This window comes from Muntiacus reevesi, chromosome 18, assembly GCF_963930625.1.
Source record: "Muntiacus reevesi chromosome 18, mMunRee1.1, whole genome shotgun sequence".
Classification (NCBI taxonomy): Eukaryota; Metazoa; Chordata; class Mammalia; order Artiodactyla; family Cervidae; genus Muntiacus; species Muntiacus reevesi.
This window is the reverse complement of record NC_089266.1, coordinates 41,258,261-41,279,226: the sequence shown is the minus strand read 5'-3', so window position 1 is coordinate 41,279,226 and position 20,966 is coordinate 41,258,261. Positions and strand designations below refer to the sequence as shown.

The following is a 20,966-nucleotide window of genomic DNA, read 5'->3' as shown; positions in this document are numbered from 1 at the left end:
ACTTGGTTGCATTTCTTTACTTAGGTCTATGCTTCCTCAAGAAAAGATTGCATTTTATTTATTTAATCTTCCTATGCCTGGTACAGTGCTAGTCCCTAAGCAGATTCATTAAATGTTTAAGGGAGGGACTTCCCTGGCAGTCAGGTGGTTAAGATTGCACCTTCCAATTCAGGGGGCCTAGGTTCCATCCTTGGTCAGGGAACCAGATCCCACATGGCACAACTCATCAGTGGTCTAGATCCTGCATGCCGCAACTAAGACCCAGCACAGTCAAGCACATTTTTTTAAAAAGCTTAAAGGAGTAAGTAAACTAAAGCTCACCAAAGCTTGGTAACTTTAGGAAAATGCAAATACAGGTCTTTCTGGCTACAAAGTCCATGCTCTTTACACTATAAATACTATCTTCCAGATTCTCCTGAGTGTGGAGGGGGTTTTAGATGGACATGATGACCTCTTTAGGAAACTTACAGCCCTACAGCCTTTGAGTACAAACCCCAAGTTCCAACAGAAGAGACTGGACTACAGATCTCAGGCAAATGTCTGACAGCTTGAGAGGGTTCAGGAAACCAGCCTTGGACGGGAAGGAGTGATACACCTTCCTTTAAGCACCCACCTCTCCCCTCCTACCACATCCTTGAAAGCTCAGGGGAGCAGTGCTTCCTAGGTATGGCTCCCATGCAGGCCAGCTCCTCTGGCTCTTGGTGGCCGGGGGACAAGCACATTGGCCAGGGTTTAGCCAGGTGGGCTTTTCTGAGCTCAGCAGAAACACCCTCCATTGTCAGACACCATATTTGCCCCCCATGAAGACCCAGTGAGAATATAAGCAGAAAGGACCGGCTCTCCCCTCTCTCAAGTCCTAGTCCCTAACAGGTTTCTGCCCCTTCTTAAAGAGTATTGACTTGCCCACACAGACTCATGGACCTGCAGGAAGGAATTCTGAAGCAACTAGGGTTTTTAAGATCCTCATCATTACCAATACCTCCTCCAATTTCACCAACTCAAGGATCTCTTTGCCTTTAGAAAATTTGAGTAACTGATCCCCAAACAGATGTCCTAAAACATTTTCCCTGAGGAGTTGAAGAAAGGACTTAGCCTCTTCCCTTAAATCTGGCATCACACTTGACCCCTCCTTTCTTCCTTCTCCCACACAAGCCAATCAACGAGACTACAAGGCACCCCAAGTTCATAACAGCACTATTTACAATAGCCAAGACAAGGAAGCAACCTAAATGTCCATGGACAGATGAATTGATAAAGAAAATGTGATATATGTATATATATATTTACATTTATACACACATACATACACACACAGAATGGAATACTACTCAGCTATAAAAACGAATGAAATAACGCCATTTGCTGCAACATGGATAAACATAGAAATTATCATACCAAGGGAAGTAAGTCAGAGAAAGACAAATATCATCCTAGGATATCACTTAAATATGGAGTCTAAACATTTGATATAAATAAGCTTATTAACAGAAGAGAAACAGACTCACAGACATAGAAAACAAACATAATTACCAAAGGAGAAAGCGGGAGGTGGAACAGATGCATTAGGAGCTTGGGATTAACAAATATAAATACAAATAAAACAGATAAGCAATAAGGTCCTACTGTATAGCACAAGAAACTATATTCAGTGTCTTGTAATGAACTATAGTGGAAAAGAATCTGAAAAAAATAAATATATATACACACACACATAACTGAATCACTTTGCTGAACACCAAAAATTAACACAACATTGTATATCAGTTATAATTTTTAAAATTTTTTTTAAATAAAAATAAATAAAAAAGACAACAGAGCCTACTTCAGTTGCTCCTGTCAGATATGTCTCTACATCTGCACTGCTTCTACCCGAATTCAGGCCTCTGTCCATCTTATTGAGATACTACAGCTCTCTCACTAGTCTCCCCACAGCTATCCTTGCAAGAGCTGAAAGCATTCTCCATAAGCAGCCAGAGAGGTTTTTCAAAACCTGTTCCCATCACTCCCTAATTAAATCGCTTCACTGCCTTTAGGTTAAAGTTCGCATTCCCTAGATGACTCACAAGGGCCTTGGTGACCTGCTTCCTGCTTGCCTCTCCTGCTGCTCCTCTCAATCCTGTCCCCACACAATCCCCCAGTCTTATTCCCCAAATGTGTCATTCTCTCCAGTCTCCAGACCTTGACATGTGTCTTACGGCCTTCCTCTTCCTCCCCTTGCCTCCCCTCCACTCATCTCCCTCCCAGATATCGGTTCTCCCTCCTTCCTTCCCAAGGCTGCACTAGAAGTCCCTCTGCTGTGCTCCCCAGGACCATGTCCTGGCCTCCGTCACTGAGCTTCTCCAATGAGCTTCTCAAATGGCGCTGTCTTTGCCTGCTGCTTGAGCATCTCTCCCACCAGACTGTGAGTTCCTTGGGGCTGGGGCTATGTGCTATTCAGGGCTGGACCCCAGCACGCAGGAAGTGCTCAACAAATGTCTGTTTCACAGGCAGGTGAGTGGAAGAAAAGACACAGAAGAGCTGCTCCTCCCAGGCCAGCTAAGTGATTCCTATGAGGTCCCAAGTCTATCCTACTGCCGAAGCTCACCCCTGCTCCCAGTGGAACCCTGTCGAGCAGCCACAGGGACACACGGAGGAGGTGTGAACCGAGCATTCGGGACACACACCGTGTGAGAAGGAAACCCATGGGGCTGTGTCTCCCTGGGGCCCTCTGAAGAGGTTGCGGAGAAAAGGCCCCATGGCCCCCATCTGTGTGCCGAGAAGGAACAGATGGCTAGCCAGCTCCCTCAGAGCTCCCTGGGGACAGGCGACGTGTGGACACAGTTGATGGACGGCCTGATGGGCATGGTGGCCGCCAGGAGCTGTCCCTGTGGGGCTGGAGTTGTCAGGGTTCCCCGCCCAAGAGCCTGGAGGAGGCGGGAAGACTCTTTTCTTGGCATGGAACTGGGATTAGAATCGCTGCCAAGAAAAGGAGCAGGAGTAGGAGTGGGAGGAAGAGGAGGAGATAAAGGATGAGAGTCCCAGAAGAGGCTGCAACACTCCTCCACCAGCCCCGGGGGACCATCCCAGGACACTGGAATGCTGGGCTCGCTCTGCTCCTCTCTGCTGTGGCCCGAGTCCCCATCACCTACCCAGGTAGGAAAAGATACAGGGGTTTCTCTGAACCTGTCAGAAGGCTCTAGGAGACTCCTGACGATGAGGCTTTCTACTACCTCCCCTGCCCGATCCCCCAGGTGTAGGGAGACGTCCTCTGGGCATCAGCTGGGTTTGCCCCACAGGGGCGAGAGCAAGCTAGCCTTTCAGGGGTACCTGCTGTACTGCGGGATCCCCCAGGGCCTCGACAGCTGAGCCATCCAATTCCCCAGGAAGGAGGCAGCAGCAGCTAGCTGGGAAGGGAGAGTGGCGGGGAAATGTGAGATGCCACGACGATCCGTGTGCTATAAGGACAAAACTGAACAGCATCTGGGATGCCAGGCCCAGGGCCCCTCAGAGGCCTGTGCTGTGGTTCAGCAGGGAGCTGGCAACAATCTCCCAGAGGGGATTCATTCTTAAAGAGGAAGAAAATTCCATCTGTTAAAAGCAGTGTTACCCTGGTAGAAAGCAGAGAGACCCATGGTATGATCACGGTATGATCTCTGGCTCTGAAATAAAGACTACTTCCTCTAGGCTGTGGTTCCCTGAGTTCAGTCTAGTCTGATGGCTAACACATAGTGGGAGCTTGATGGGTGTTTCTGGAATAAGTGAGTTCCAGTCCTCCCCTGGATTCCATGACAGGCTCCCTCCCAACTCACGACCCTTTCCTGACTAGCAGAGCATCCTGACCCCACCAGCCCCAGGGTAGAGGAAGGTCGGGGACCTGACCCCAGTGCTTCCTGCCAGAGCCTGACCCTGCTGCTCCCAGGCCCTCCAGGCCCGAGATGCTGCCAGACTGAACAGCCAGCGGAGCGTCCACTTCCCCTCCCTGGGAGAAAGTTAGGACGGGGACTCTGCCTGCTTCCTTAGCATTTCCTCCCACTTTTGACTTTGACACATCTGGCCAGTCACTTAGTGCTGAAAGGCCCCAGCCAGGCTATGCAGTGGTCAGGCTGCAGGGACCAGATCCGGACAATCCTAAAACCCAAAGGCAGGAGAAAGGGAGGGCTAGAGCCAACTTATCCCTCATGGATTGTCTCTAGGCAGAACATTCCAAACTGATACGTAGCCACCCTATCATAAGTCCCCTGGGGTTAGAGATATCCATTCCCCTAGAGACCTGCTCATGCATCTAATCTCAGTGTCTTCTGCTCCTATGTCACCCCTTCCATGGCTGTTTTGTGTGGGCTGGATATGAGTTGAGATCTCAGGGACAGTCAGGTCATACTATCTCTGTAGGCTAGATCCCTGTTGCCTTTCCAGGGCTGTGCTTTTTCTTCTTCCAGGAGATAATAAAGCCTGTTGGAGCCCAAGTGATCTTTATAAATCAGATCCAGTCACTCCCTGTGAAAATCCTACAATGGTACCATTTCACTGGACTAAAATCTAAACTCCTACTATTATTTACAAGGTCCTCCAAGATCTGGCCCCTGCTTATCTCTGCAACCTTACCTGGTGTTCAGCTCCTCAGTTGCTCAGTCACCTCCCCAAGAGCTACCACTAAAGCAGCCACACATTACAGACGTCCCATGTGAGACCTGATTTAAAATAATTTATCTTTTTTTCACCTCCAATCCATAAAAAATGGAAATCCTTTATTTTAGTCCACATACCAGTCTGGACTAGTAGTAATCCAGAGTGTCTCTCATAGCTGGAAGTGGCACATGTTAGCTTTCTCAATGCCTCAATTTAGGGCTCAGGACATACAAGCCCACTCAGGTATCATACAGTCTGTATTGCAGTATATCACATCTGCTGGGGTCACTTCTCCCCACTGGCCAGATAAGTTGTCCCGGAGCACAAGGAAGGGACCGCATCACCCCTCACACTTGTTAGGCTCTGATATCTATTGGGTACCCCAACCACCCTCCCAGGTACAAACGCCGGAGAGGCCAGCATACCCAGCCCCCGCTCACCCCTGGCTGCCCAGGCAAACACTCACATGGGCCGGCTCCCTGCGGAGTCCCTCCACGCTCTGCAGCCAGCTCTGGCTGAGTTCGCTGAGCTCTGGGATAGGCTGCACCTTGAGCCGCACGCTGTCCCCAGACTGCCGGATCATCTCCACAATCTCATCCCTGGACTTGTTCTCCACCTTGAGTCCATTGATCTCCACCAGACGGTCACCAGGCACCAGCCCCAGGGCCAGGTCCTTGGTGCCCGCACCGGGCTCCGCAAAGTGAACCACCCGCCGGTAGACCTGGCCTTCGGGCCCCCGATCAAGCATGGTGGTGCGCCGCAGGGAGAAGCCGAAGTCCCCGGTGGGCCTTCGCAGCAGTTCCAGTTCCCGGAGGGCAGGGGGTGGTGGGGGCAGCACCGGGGGCAAACGCAGGTCAGCCGGAAACCTCTTGGTCACCAGCTCCGGGGCTCGGGACCGAGGTCCTGATCGAGGGATGCCAGGGCCGGGATGCTGCGTCAGCTGTCCCTCCAGGGTCCTCACCTCTACCTGCGGAGATGGGGCGGCAGAGTGCTCCGAGGGGGTGGAGGTTTCCGACGTGCTCTCGTCCCGACTGCGCTGGGAGAAGGAGAAGCGCTTGGCGATCATCTGCGAGTTCTGCTTGGCCAGGGAGCCGAACTTGGCCGCCCGCTGCAGCACCGAACCCCGCCCGCCGCCTTCCTCGCCCTTGAGGTCGTCGCTGGAGCTGGCTGTGCTCAGGTGGCCCGAGTCCAGGACGACGCTGCCCCTGTTGCTGTCCGAGTCGATGTCCGTCAGGTGCAGGTCCGAGCCGCTGGCCACCTTGATGGGGATGGGGTTGGAGATCTCCAGGCGCGTCCTGGAGTCGCGCTTGGAGGAGCGGTTCAGGTTGAAGAAGCCGCGACGCAGGCTCATCTCTTCCAGGCTCCGCAGCTCCGCCGCCGACATCCGCTCCTTCTTCTCCTTCTTTTCCTTCTTCTCCTTCCGCCCGCCATCTTTGTCCTTGTCTTTCTTCATGAGGTTAAACATGGTGGGGGCGCTGTTTCCAGGGGTGGCACCCCCAGATGATTACAGGTGCTTAGTACAGGGCCTTTGTGCCCCGCCCTTGCCGCTGCAGACGGAAACAGAGAGAGGTTATTCCAGCAGAGCCCAGACGTGGCCAACCAGTGAGCACAACCGCCCGTCACTGAGGGCCAGCTACGTGCCAGAGGCGCTGTCTCACCCAACACGTCTCGAGGTGACCCTCCTAACACTGCTCTGGGTGTTCTTGCTGTTGTGGGTCAGTCGCTAGGTCGTACCCAACTCTTTGTGACCCCATGGACTGCAGCACACCAGGCTTCCGTGTCCTTCACTATCTCTCTGAGTTTGCTCCAACTCATGTTCATGGAGTTGGTGATGCCATGGCTAGGTCTATGGTTACTCCCATTTTACAAATAAAGAAACGAGGTAAGTTTGTAGAAGACCAGACTCCAAAGTCTATCATTTCCTGTAATCCCTGATAGACTCACACTTAGGTGTACACAGCGGTGGCATCTGGGAGCTCTAACCTCCTGGTTAAGAGGATGCTGTTGGGGATTCCCTGGTGGCTCAGTGGTAAAGAATCCGCCTGCCAATGTAGGAGACACAGGTTCAATCCCTGATCCAGGAAGATCCCACATGCCACGTGGAGCAACTTAACCCATGCACCACAACTGTTGAGCCTGTGCTGTAGACCCTGGGAACTGCAACCGCTGAGCCCATGTTCCACAACTACTGAAGCCCCGGGGCCCTAGAGCTCGCGCACCCTAGAGCCCGGATCCCCAACAAGAGAAGCCACCACAATGAGAAGCCTGAGCACCACAACTAGAGAGCAAGCCCCCACTCGCCGCAAGTAGATAAGAGCCCATGCAGCAATGAAGACCCAGCATAGCAAAAAATGGGTCAATAAATTTTTTTTTTTTTTTTAAAGGATGCCATCAAGTCAACCTGGGACCTAACGTAAGATTCAAACACAAAGGAACAAGGCAAGTGACCTCCCACAGCCACTGTCCATTAAGGCACCAGACGTCACATGCTCCTGGGCTCATTCCTAAACCTGCTACGCCTGAAGCAGCTGCCTGAGCCACCGCTGGACAGATCTCAAAGAACCAACACTTATTTAATGACTGCCAGTCACCAGGCATAATGCCAGGCCCTTTACACTATCTCATTTGAACCTCACAGCATCCCTGCAAGGCAGGTATCATTATCTCTACTTTGCAAATGAGAAAACGGGGCTCCGAAAATTAAGTATATGTTAGTTGTCACACAGCTAGTAGGTGGCAACTGCAGGATTCAATGGCAAATGTTGTTTTCTTTCTAGGGCCTGGGCGCCCACAGTGAAGCAGGGAGGGAAGTAAGGGGGAAGTTCCAGATTGAACAGAGGACAGACAGCTGCAAGGTGGGGGTGGGGTGGGGTCTGCTGGATAAACAGGATCCTGAAAAACTCACATCCTTTTCCCCAGACCGACACCTAAATATAGCCTTGGGAAGTAAGTTGCGGCAGCCGGAGAGAAAAACCTAGCTCCAGAGCTCTAGTGTTTATGGTACCAACCTCCTCCCATCCCCAAGCACACCCGCCTGGGGACAGGACCAGAGAAAAACCTGGTGGGGGTGGAGTGAGAGAGCTTTCCTTGTTCTAACCAGCAGAGAACAAGAAGTAGGCCATACCACCTAATTAGAAATTAAATGTAATTTTTTCTCTCTCCGTGAAAGCTTCCTGCTCTGAGTTCTAGACCCAAGACCTACAAGCTTCCTCTTTGCAGCAGTGAACTCGGGCCAAGCCCTGGAGAGGCCCTTCCCTTCAGTGTACCCCATCCTCACAACCAAGAGGACCTTCTGGGCTCCCCATTCTTCTGAGAAGGATTCCCAGCCCAGGTTCAGTGCCTAGGAAGGCTTCAAGGGCCAGGAATGCCCAAGGGCCCAGGGGTGCTGGTTGACTGTTTCTGCTCCACCCAGCGCCCTGACCCATGTGGCTCCTGAGAGATCATCGTATCTTTTCTAGAGCAGCACTGTCCATGAGAAATATAATTCGAGTCATATAAGGAGTTGTAAATTTTCTAGCAGCCACATTAAAAAACAAAAGGTAAAAGGAAGTGGGTAAAATTAACAATACACTTTATTTACTGTAAATATATCCAAAATATTGACATCTCAACATGTTATTTATATAAAAATATTGAGATATTTTACATTCTCTTTTCCATATTAAGTCTTCAAAATCCAGTGTGTGTTTAGCATTCAGAGCATGTCTCAATTCAGACAAACCACATTTCAAGTACAGTAAGTCACCCTACATATGAACAAATTCTGTTTCAAGAGCACATTTGTAAGTTCAGTTTGTTTGTAAGTCCAATTTGTTCACAAGTCCAACAAAGTTAGCCTAGGTACCCAACTAACGCAATTGGCTATATAGTACTATATTGTAATAGGTTTATAATACTTTCCATATAACTAATATGTAGATTAAAAGAACACAAAAAATAAAGAAAACATGTTTACTCTTACAGTACTGCACCTTGAAAAGTATAGTAGTACAATACAACCATCAGCTGGCATACAGGGGCTGGAACACACATTTGTGTCTTTGAAAGTTTGCAACGTGAAGGTTCTTAAGTAAGGGACTTACTGTATTTGACAGCCCTGTGTGGTTTGTGGCTATCAGATTGGGCAGCACAAGCCTAGAGAATTCTTCTGTTGTACAGCATATCCAAAGAGGTGGGAAATCTGGCCATCAGCTCCCTGTGGACCTAGCAGGCACCCTTCTCCCCCTCTGACCTCAGTTTCTACCTGACAAAATGAAGTTCCCTGTCTTTAGTTCTTACTGCTCCATGCATAGTACCTGGGGGCGGAAAGCCAGGAAATCTAAGGGCCCAAGAAGTACAAACCCAGGAACAGCCTTGGCCAGCAGCTGCACCTGGATTGAGATAGGGTGGCGGAGTGCCTGGATCAGGCACTGCCTCTTCAGAGCTCTATTTCAACATAGTGAGTCTCCCTCTCCTCCTGAATGCTGATGGGGGTGTGGACAGACCTACCATATATTAGGATGAAGGATTTCTGGCTAATCACTGCCCATCTTACCTCTCACCCATCACTACATGCATGCTTTTAAAAGGCTAGCTTAGAAAATGGTTCCAGAGGGACCTGTGGGGGAAATGGGGAAAGAAACCCACCTTGGGGACTTGGAGGGAACAAACCAGTATCTCAGCCCCAGTTCAACCACAGAGAACCCCGCTGCCTCCAATGCTGTCCCACCAAGACACCTTTTATGGTCTCCAGTTCTCACTCTGCAGTCCTTACCCAATCCTGGCTCTTTGCTGGGGGCTAGATATCTGAGCAGTATCAACGGAAAACAGCCCCCAGAATTCTAGAATCTCTGGGCTGTCTCGGCAAAAGCTTGTCCCTCACTGTCATTGCAATCGGCGAAACGGCAGACGGTCACAGCAGAGCACAGGGGGACGGTGCTGGCAGGAAATGTTAGAAGATCTGGTATCTAGGCCTGGATCTGCCAACAAATCACTGGGGGACCTTGAACCTGTCACTTTGCTCAAGGTTGGACGACATGATCTAGGTCTCTTCTAGCTCTAAAATTCCAAATATCTAAGTCTCCTGTGGACACAGGTTATTTATTAACTTTCTGCCAAAGTCACCACTCGCTCATCCCAATCCTTGGGGCCTCTGGAGACTAGATCCATTTCAGCCCTTCTCTCATCACCCCCTGTCCTGCCACTGTTATCTGCACAGCTCACAAGATCCCCCCTCCTCACTGTTGTCCCTCCAATCACCAGGCCTGGCTGTGGCCTGGGTTCTCTCCTGTGCCCCACGTTTAGAGCTACTGGCTCTAAATGTGTCCCCCTCCAGGGTCAGACCTGCAATACAGCTGCAGCTAATCCTTTATGTCTCAGAGCCTAGTTCGCCAGAGACCCAGGTTCTGTCAACTTCCTATAGACCGTGGACTTTGCTATGTCTCCTGTCCTCAAGTTCAAAGTCTCTAGTAGTAATGATATCATTACCTCCCCACTCGTTTCAGGCTGCAGTTTCTACCTACTTCCCCTTCATCTCTCACTCCCTCCAGTGAAGATAACTTGTTTTGATCCACTTCTCTGCTTTTCATCCCTCACCCTACTCCAGGAGGTCTTTCCTAATTTTAAGTGGAGGAAAGGTATGTATGAAAGTTAGGATATGTACCTGAATCATCTTGACCCTCTGTGTGTGTGTGTGTGTGTGCTCAGTCGCTCAGCCATGTCTGCCTCTTTGTGACCCCATGGACTTAGTCCGCCAGGCTCCTCTGTCCATGAGATTTCTCAGGCAAGAATAATGGAGTGGGTTGCCGTTTCCTCCTCAGGAAATCTTCCCAGCCTAGGGATCAAACCCATGTCTCCTGCATTGGCAGGCAGCTTATTTACCACTGTACCATCTGGGAAGTTCTCCATGTTGACCCTACTATCCCCCAAATCTAAGCAAAATACCATTGACTCAATCAACTCAGCTGCTTTATCACATTAAGACATAAAGCATTTTGAAGACAAGGACCATTCAATTCAAATATGCATGTATCGGGCTTCCCTGGTGGTCCGGTGGTAAAGAATCCCCCTGGAAGTGGAAGAGACACCAGTTTGATCTTTGATCTGGGAAGATCCACATGCCATGGAGCAACTAAGCCTGTGCTCCACAACTATTGAGCCTGCGCTCCAAAGCCCAAGAGCCACAACTACTGAAGCCCTGCACCCTAAAGCCCATGCTCCACAACAAGAGAAGCCATCTCAATGAGAAGCCTGGGCACCGCAGCTAGAGAGTAGCCCCTTCTTGCCACAACTAGGGAAAGCCCAAGTGCACCAACAAAGACCCAACACAGTCAAAAATAAACGCATAAATAAAACTTAAAAAACAAATATGCATCAATTCAATTTACAGGGTCATATGATGGAATACTACTTAGCAATAAAAAGGAAACAACTACTGATACACACAACAAGGATGAATCTCAAAAACATCTCTTGCTGCTGCTGCTGCTGCTAAGTCGCTACAGTCGTGTCTGACTCTATGCGACCCCATAGACAGCAGCCCACCAGGCTCCTCTGTCCCTGGGATTCTCCATCTCTTAAGTGACTGTAAAAGAAGCCTTGAACTACTGGTTTGGTACTATTTATAATGAACTTCTGGTATAGTCAAAGTAACCTATGGTGAAAAAATATCAGAACAGTGGCTACCTCTGGGAAGCAGGGGTGGGTTGGGAGTGGGAATTGCCTGAGAAAGGGCATGAGGGAACTTTTTGGGGTGATGTTCATGTTACATATCTTGATAAGGACTAGGGTTAACAGATGTAACAGTTATCAAGGAAGACTGGTGCGGCTATTTCTTCATTGGAAGAAACACTCAAAAGACAAAAAGAATTGTAAACAAATACTGAACTCTATGTTATATGTATGCTAACATTTTGGGGGCAAGGTATATTTAGTGTCTGTTATTTACTCTGAGATGCATAAAAAATGTAAGATGGAGGAATTCCCTGGTGACCCAGTAGCTAGGACTCAGCACTTTTACTGCCATGACCCAGGTTTGATTCCTAGTCAGGGAACTAAGATCCCACAAGCCACACAGTGTGGCAAAAAAAAAAAAAAAAAAAAGTAAGATGGCTTAGGGTTGTATCAAAGGATAAAGATGTGGTAAACAGCATAGTAAAGTGTTCATTGTGGTTTCCCAGATGGCTCCATGGTAAAGAATCCACCTGCCAATGCAGGAGACAAAGGAGACTCGGGTTCAATCCCTGGGTCAGGAGGATCCCCTGGAGGAGGCATGGCAACCCATTCCACTATTCTTGCCTGGAGAATCCCATGAACAGAGGAGCCTGGCGGGCTACAGTCCATGGGGTTGCAAAGAGTCAGACATGGCTAAGCACACACGCAGACAAAATGTTCATTGTAGAATCTAGAAGGTTCTGCAAAACTCTAACTTTTTAAAATGCTTGCAGAGCTTTGTGATAAAATGTTGGGGAAATATATTTATTTCTCAAGCACCTTACCAAATGCAGGGAATATAAAGATAAATAAAATTCATGATAGAGTTTAGGGCTTCAGGTATCAGGTAACAAAGCTGAGAACAAATTTGAGTTAATATCGATGCAATCTTGGGCAAGTCACTTAAGGCAATGACTTAAGTCATTTTTTTTTTTTAATGGAGATAACAGTACCTGCCATTTAAGGCATGGGGATTAAATGAAATACATATATATACCTTTCATAAAACGCCTAGCCCAGACGAAGCCCTCAAAAATGGTACCCAACAGTAGCAGGGCAGAGCCTTGCCATCTAAATGGGATGGTAGAGAGGGTGATAAAGTACATAAGACTGTCAGCACAAGTGCAACAAAGTAAGTCTAGACACAGAATCTTTTTTTTATTTGACTCTGCTGTGAGGCACACAGGATCATAGTTCTCTGACCAAGGATCGAACCTGTGCCCCCTGCTTTGGAAGCTCAGAGTCTTAACCACAAAAATGCCAGGGAAGTCCCTAGACAAACAATCTTAATGCTGGACGGGACCTTTGTGAATGGAAAGTAAAACCCAAGGAAGTGAGGGCAACCCAGTGAGAACAGGGCCAAGTTGGATCACACTGGCTCAAGTCCAGAGGCCCCATAAAAACTATGGCCAAGATAAGGACAAACAATTCATAGTTGCAGAAATATAAATGGCCAACAAACACAAACAGGTATTCAGCCTCAATAATAATCACAGATGTGTGAAATAAAACAGAGATATACTGTGTTCACTTAGCAATTTAGTAAAAAGTACCAAGATTAATAACATCAATCAGAGGATGAGAAGCAGGGTGTCTCATACATGTTGATGAGAATATAAATTGATATAAGAAGGGCAGGTTTGTGGTATCTATGAAAATATTTGAAGATATATATTCTTTGACAGGGCAATTCCATTTATAGGACATCTATAGATATATTCACACAATAAATGGGGTTAATCTTTGCAGCATTGTTTGTAATAGCAAAATTCTATCTTTCTAAATATCCATCACTGGGGTAATAGCTATAATTATAGAACTAGACAGTTATTTAAAAGAATGAGGAAAAAAAAAAGAATGAGGTAGATTTGTATATACTGACCTGGAAAGATTCTATATTCTATTGTTTAATGAAAAAAGAAAGCTTCCAGATAGTATATAATTTTTACTAAGAACTTTTAAGCTATGTATATGGGTACATATATATACATGTGTATTATGTATAGTATTTCCACATGTACAGAAAAATGTATACTCTAGGAAAGAGACAAAGATTTTGAAAGCATCAAAGGCGACTTCTGTGTTTTGTCCATATTGTTTTAATTATTGACAGTGAGAATATTTAGCTGGTAGGGGTACGTGTGTGTGTGCCTGCATGTGTTCACTTAAGCCTAGGGCCTTTAGATAGTGGGATTATGTATAATTTTTCTTCTTCATGTCCTTTATTTCCCACAGAAAGAAAATTTATATAAAATTCTGTTTATATAAAATATGAGTATTAAACTATAAATACATAATATATAAAATATTCATGACAAGTTTAAAAAAAAAATAGCCTGGAAAGATCCATTATACAAATATATCCGTGATTTTCTCTGTGGAGTAGTGGCAAAGAGGGGTAACACTTGTAGACTTGCTAGAGATCGAACCTTTTTTTAGCGTGTTACTTTTGTGATTTTAAAGTTCAAAAGAGAAAAAAGGAAGGTTTGACAAAGTAGTAAGCAATCCATTTAGCGTTACCGCTGTAAAGGGGTTTGCAAGGGCAAGTTCAAAGCTTGCTTTCTCATGCTTTGAAAAAAGTGACTTGAGGGACTTGGTTAAAATAGATCTCATTGGTGTCTTGTGGCTTTAAGTCGGGGACAGATTTAAATGGGTCACCCTGCAGCTGGCAAAGCAGAAACCCCAGGAAATGGAAACTATAACGTTAGAATCCCAAGACAGGGCGCCCAGACTCGGCTGCTGTGGGTGGATACTTAAAACGGTCAGTGCCCCCCCATTTTCACCCCCCGACTGCACTCATAAATAAATACAAAGGAAATACTTTCCCAAGAGAGCCGGCCTCTCTCGCTCGGCCTCTGACCTCCCTGAGCGGCCGTTTCCTACGGCCCCGAGGCCTTGATGGGCGCTGACCGGCTCACCCGCCCGCACCGAGCAATCGCACGAGTGGCCCGGGGTGGGGGGCTCCCCCGGCACCTGGCCGGGGCCCCGGGACAGCGCAGGGTGACGCCTGTCGCCGCCGCGGAGCTTCTTCCGGGCGGTGCTGCTGAGCCCCGCTGCGCCCCGTGACTCACGGCCGGGTCACACGGAGCTTATCTGGCTCCAGGTGTGCTCGCTCACTCCGTCTGCACGCTTCTCACATGACATCAGCCGGGCCCGCCCGCCCGCTCCCCGCCCAGCCCGCCGCCGCGCGGGGAACCTCGACCCTGGCACCTCCAGGCGGCCCGGTCCGGGGCAGCCGCGGCCCCGCGGCGCCTCCGCAGCGATACCGTCTCCCCTGGAACGCAACCATCCCGCGGGTCCCGGGAGAAACGAGTGCGGGAGCGATGCCAGCAGCCCCGCCAGGTCCCCCGCGGCTCTTCCAGGAACGCCTTCTCGGCCCCCTGCGGGGCCTGCCGCAGCTCGCGGGGCACCAACCTCAGCTGACATCCCCACACCCCACCTCCGGGGTGACCTTGAACCAGTCCCGTCCACTCTCTAGACCTCAGCTAGTCCAACTCCAAAATCTCCAGGGGCCTGAGACTTCAGACGTGGCCTTTGCCGAAGAGGTATTCCGTTCAATTCGTTCAATTCGAACCACCCAGCAGGTTCGAATCCCGCTCTCCCGCTGACTGGCTGCATGACCGACAGCCCAGTTATCCGACATCTCTGAATACTAGAGAATAACAAAAACAATTCCTTGTGAGTGACTCTAAAGTACTTGGCTGAGAGAAAGGGCCCTGGGCCCTATAAAATCGTCAGTCCACAATTTAAACTGCTGCCTGACTGTAAACTATTTGAAATGTCAAGGGAATGTGTATAATTTACAAGCCACACAATTCCTACCTCAAGAGAAAAGACAGGAAAGTGGGGGTGGGGTGGGGTTTTCAGGTCTGCTCCCCACCCTTCCCAATCCAGCTCCCACCACTGCACCACCTCACCCTCTAATTTAGGCTGCCTCAAAAAATGGTGAAGGGGGGTGGGGTGGGGTGAGGAGGTGCAGTGAGCAGACCTTAAAGAACCCCAGGGCCTGATGTAAAGCAGAACTTAAAAGCTCCATCAAGCCCCCAGCCCAAGTCCGGGGAAGCCTGTTAATCATAGCACAGCGTGGGCTGGGCCCTCCCATCCCCTCAGATGTTTAAACTACATGGGGCCAGAGCCCCTCGGCTTCACCCGCCACATCCAGGAGAGATCTAGGACAAGGCCTGGGCCCCAGGGCCACCCACGGGACCCTGCTCACTCGGATGCTCTGGCTCCAGTCTCTGGTGTCCGCTCCAGGTGAGGGAGGTCTAGCAGAGGGCTGACCTCTGACTGAGAAAGAGTCAGCAAAGCCCTGCTGCCCTGGAGACCTGTGTGTGACACAGCAAGCCTGGATCAAGGCTTCCTGAGTTCCAGCAGCTCTCTGCTCCACCCAAGCAGGGTGGATTCTCCCTTTCACACAAACCGCAGTTCTGCCCCTCCCAGTCCACCTTCAGGTGCCTGCCTCTGGGGGGACCCTGGAGTTTTCAGATTCAGCTTTCTGAAGACACACGCACCCCTCAATGAGCAGCCGCCACAAACTCAACCAATGAAGGGGGCTCCAGGCAACAGGCTGGAGCTTGAGGGAGCAGGCAGGATTCAGGAAGTGCATATCCACCTGAAGGCTTCTGAAGACAGCCTGGAGCATGAGAGGAAGCCCTCGGGCACACACCCTGGCACCTGAGCCAGGCCAAGAGACTATAAACAAACCAGATATTCAGAGCTGCCAGGAGCCAGGTCATCGATTGTTCAAAGCTCAAAGCTCCCACAGGAAGTGACAATCAACATTCCCCCCTCCCTCACCCACCCTGCACTCTCACCTGTGACCCTTCTCATTCCCCTAACCCCCCAACACAATAGTTTCCCCCACCATCTTCCTGGAATTGAGCCCCAGCTTCAATGTTCCTAACCCCAAATGCACAAGCACACCTCCACCCGAGGCTATATATAACCAGTCATGTCCAGCAACCAGGAGGATATTTCCTGGAAAGTCTTCATCATAAAAGGACAGAGGGGAAGCTGAGGAGGTTGCAGGCCACTGACAAAGAGCCAGTGAGGTCTGTCCGGAAGCCAGAGACCTCAGGAGAGTAACTTTCAATATCCCCAAATAGAAAGCAACTTCTGAGCTAAGAAGGGTGGAGAACAGGAGGCAAGGTGGAGCCCATTGCCATGACAACAGGATACCAACCTGCCCAAGAAAAGGGCTCCAGACCTGGCAAGCACCTGGAAAGGCAGCTTGACCATCTAGATTCAATGTCTTGCTAAGGTGATCTTGCTCTTAATCACCTGGACAACCTTCCATCCTGACCAGCCTGACTGCAGTGCACACACACTCAGCTCATTTAACTCTTTATATGGGGGTTTTACTAGGCCTCCTCAGCCACCAGGCACTCCAAAAGACAAAATGAACCCACATCAATCATTGCCATGGTGAAGCGGGGAGCAAACGCAATTCCATAATTTGGGGGGGACCATTTGAGGGCAGGAAGACCTTAGGCAGGAGAGCTCTCCCAGGAAGCATCCTCCCAGGCCTCCCTGCACAAACACAAACCACGAGGACACTGCCAAACACTTGCCCCATTGGCCAAGTGACCAGGCAAAGGGAGCACCACTTCAAAACCCAGCTGGCAGCCTCCTGCATCCTCCCCCTCCCTACTGGCAGCCTCTCCGACTAATCAGCAGGACACACGTGCCTTGCAACAGGGTGACACCCCCACCCCCCACTCCACCCCACCCCCAACAAAGCCCCAATATGCAGTGTGTCCCTGCAGGCCTTGTCCCTGCAGGCCTTATCTCAGCCAGGAACAGCACCCACTCTTTACCAGGCTGGGTACCAGTAGCACCCCCAACAGGGCGGTGCGGGGTAGGGTGGGGATGGGGGTGTGTAGGGGGGTTGCGAACCTTACCACCTCCCCTTCCCATTGGTGAAGCAACTGGCATGACAGGTTCGCAGGGCGGGGCGTCGGGTCAGTCTCTCCCAGAGGCCTGGGGCAGGCGGGCCGACCTTCCCACACGCACCCCACCCCTTGGCAGGGAGAGGCGAGGTGAGCAGCCAGTTGCATGGGGCAGCCTGCACGCCCTAATCCCCGCAGCCTACGGTTCACCCCCCACCCCCATGTTCTGTCCCAAGGAGAGGGGGCCCAGGCAAGCAGGGTCTCCATTGTTTTGCCAGCTGTCTGGCAGCTGCTCCTTTGAGACGAGCCCGGTGTCGGCCTGGCAATGAAAGGGTTGAAGGCCGCTGGGAGGGATAAAGGGCTCTTCCTCCGAACCTCGGTCCATCGGTCTGTCGAGGGTGGGGGGCCTGGGCCTGGCCTCAAGAATCCCCCTTACACCCCTAGGCTGCAGCCTGCACCCCGCAGCTCGGGGCCACCTGGGCTCCCCCCAGTCCCGAACCCTCCCAAACTGAAGGCCACCCCGCGCCGCTCGAGCAGGCAAAGGGGCCGGAGCTCGCCCTCCCGCCCCCCTTTCCCGGTCGGCCCCGCGTCCCCGGCGCCGAGCTGCGCGGCGCGGCCAGGGACCGGAGCCGGGAGTCCGGGCCGCCGCTTCCAGGGGACAGGAGAGGAGGAGGAGGAGCCGGCGGGCCCCGCCGCCCGCCCGCCTTCCCGGCCCGAGCCCGCCCCGCCGCCCCTCCACCCCCACCCCGGGCCCGGCCGGTCACCGAGCGGTCGCCCCCGCCGCCCAGCACTCACCGGCCGCCGGAGCCCGCCCGGCAGGGAGCAGGAGCGGAGACGCGGCATCCAGCGGCCCCGGCCCGGTCCGGGCAGGAGCGCAGCGCGGCGCAGCACAGCACCGCCCCCCGCGGCCGCGCGAGCCGAACCGAAAGGGAGCTCCCTGCTGGCGGCTCCGGGGATAAACGGACGGCCTTCCTGGCAGCGCCTGGGCGCGCCTCCAGAGCGGGCCAGGCGGGCACCGGGCGCTGCCCTGGAGACCTCTGTGAGGGTCCCAGAGGCCCTGCCTGGAGGTTGCTCTGCCCCGGGCATCCGAGGCTGCTGGGCGCGCCCAGGGCGGGCACTGGGGTCAGGCTGAGTGTATAAGATAGGCCCTGTCCCAGGCGGGTGCCGGTGGACTCTGCTGGCGGTGTTCAAGAGGGTGCCTTCCCGGGGCAGTGCTGTCCAGTTGAGTTTTGCGGGTCACATCTCCCCAGAGCAGCTCTGCAGAGGCAGACAGGATGATGCTGGAGGATGCGGTATGGCCCAGTCCAAAGCAGGGGCTGCCAAGGGGGCACTGGCAGGATGTACCCCCCAGATTCCTGGTGGGCTGGTTTGAGGGAGGCATGCTTCAGGTGGAGCTGTCTATGGGAGTGAACCAAGACCCAGCGGTGATAACCATAAGTGGCACGCACTCCCTAAAGGAGCCAAACAATACCAAGATTAACAGCTTCAGAAGCTCTTAGGAATGAGGTCTGCCCCTGGGTCCTCATGTCGCGTCAATATCAGGTGAGCTGCTCTACCCCTTGAGAAGGAATGTTAGACTCTCCTGAAGAGGCCAGAGGCGCTTAGAGACCAGGTTTCCAAGAAAGGGCTTATGTCTTGAGCTGAGAGAGAGGTGGGCGCTTCTACAGGCTGTGTCCACGCTGAAGGGAGGTACCCCAGAATGTGGAAGAAACAGCCGGGTGGTGCAGGAAAAAGGGTGCAGCAGACAAGGGCAGCTGCCTCCATAAACAGCCCAACCCGGAATTCTCCAGGCAGAGGTGGCCCAACCTGACAGACCAGGGAAGGTTCAAGTGAGGGGATTCAGGAGCTAAGAGCTGAGTATTAGCTGGGAAATCCTGAGGAAGAGACCACACCCAGAATGTGCATCTTGAATAAGGGAATAGCATGCAATCCAAAGTTAATTCAACACACTGTTGCTGAGACCCTGCTAAGTGCCAAGGGCAGCACCAGGCACTCTGAGGAACACAGAGATATCAGATTTGGACCCTCTCGCAAGGGAACTCACATGGTGAGGCTGAGGGGTGAACTTTAACTGCAGTAGGATTCACCACGGGCTTCCCAGGTGGCCCTAGTGGTAAAGAACCTGCCCGCCAATGCAGGGAACGTGGGTTCGATCCCTGGGTCAGGAAGATCCCTTGGTCAGGAAGATCCCATGGAGGAGGGTGTGGCAACCCACTTCAGTAATCTTGCCTGGAGAATCCCAAAGACAGAGGAGACTGGCAGGCTCCGTCCATGGGTAGCAAAGAGTCAGACATGACTAAAGCGACTTAGCGTGCACACAGGATTCACCACACTGTCATCCCTTGGATGATGAGATGATGCTATGATGGATGGCTCGTTTGGCTGAAGGAATGAAAGGAGGCTGCTCTGAGGACATGACACTTCAATGAAACCTGGGAAGCTAGGTAGCACAATGACTATCACACTTGCTTTCTGAGCACGTACTGTGTGCTAAACACTATCTCTGTTCCTCACAACAAACATATTAAGAAGACATTATTTTTATAGATAGGGATTGAATGCATGGACTCGAGTCAGGTTGCCTGGGATCAAACGTCAGCTCTGTCATGTCTACCTGTATTACTCTGAGTGACACAAATACCTCTCTGTGCCTCAGTTTTTACATCTGAAAAAACGGGCTAAAAATGCCCACCTCAAAGTTTAGTTTGAAAATCAAACGAATTTAGTCTTCTTAACAAATGGTGCTAAAACAACTGGACATCCTCCACAGGCAAAAAAAAAAAAAAGAGTCTAGACACATACCTTACACCCTTCACAAAAATTAAAATGAGTCATAGACCTAAACATATCCACAACACTGTAAAAAGTAGCATAGGAGGAAACCTAGCTGATTTTGAATATGGTGATAATTTTTCATATACAGTATCAAAGGCATAATTTATGAAACAAAGAATTGATGAGAAGAAGAAAGAATAAGAAGCTAGACTTCATTAAAATTAAAATTAAAAACTTCTGCTTCATAAAAGACAATGTCAAGAGAATGAGAAGATAAACCACAGACTGGGAGAAAATACTTGCAAAAGACATCTGATAAAGAACTGTTATCCAAAATATACAAAGAACTCTCAAAATTCAATAAGAAAACAAATGATTCGATTTAAAAATGTACCCAAAACCTGAATATACACTTCACCAAAGAAGATATACAGATGGCAAATAAGCATTTGAAAATATGTTCTTCATCACACGTCATGTTGTTGTTCAGTCACTAAGTCTGATTCTTTGCAACCCCATGGACTGCAGCACGCTAGGCTTCCCTGTCCTTCACTATCTCTAGGAGTTTGCTGAAACTCATGTCCATTGAGTCGGTGATGGAATCTAACTACCTCATCCTCTGTCACCCCCTTCTCCATCTGCTCTCAATCTTTCTCAGCATTAAGCACTTTCCCAGTGAGTTGGCTTTTCGCATCAGGTGCCCAAAGTGTTGGAGCTTCGGCTTCTGCATCAGTCCTTTCAATGAATACTCAGGGTTGATTTCCTTTAGGATTGTCTGGTTTGATCTCCTTGCTGTCCAAGGTACCCGTGTCATAGAGGATTGCAAATTAAAACACCAAGATACCATTACACATCTGTTAGAAAGGCCAATAACTGGAACACAGGCAACGCCTAATGCTAGAGGGAGTGTGGGGCAACAGGAACTCTCATTCATTGCTGATGGGAATGCAAAATGGTACAGCCTCTTTGGAAGACAGTTTGGCAGTTTCTTATAAAGCTAAACACACT

The 20,966-nt window shown here is 50.4% G+C and overlaps 1 protein-coding gene across 3 annotated transcripts in view; it reads right to left on the bottom strand.

Annotated features, from left to right (window-relative positions):
- The window catches only part of MYO18A (myosin XVIIIA), a 100,273-nt gene extending 82,173 nt beyond the window's left edge, over positions 1 to 18,100 (bottom strand). For all 3 annotated transcript variants that reach the window (XM_065910296.1, XM_065910297.1, XM_065910291.1), the window contains exons 1-2: positions 17,979 to 18,100; positions 5,072 to 6,152 (exon numbers count right to left, since the gene is read on the bottom strand). In XM_065910296.1, the coding sequence (XP_065766368.1) occupies positions 5,072 to 6,070 (999 nt within the window). In that variant the 5' untranslated portion in view covers positions 6,071 to 6,152; positions 17,979 to 18,100. The remainder of the gene's footprint in view (positions 1 to 5,071; positions 6,153 to 17,978) is intronic.
- Between the last annotated feature and the right edge of the window lie 2,866 nt (positions 18,101 to 20,966).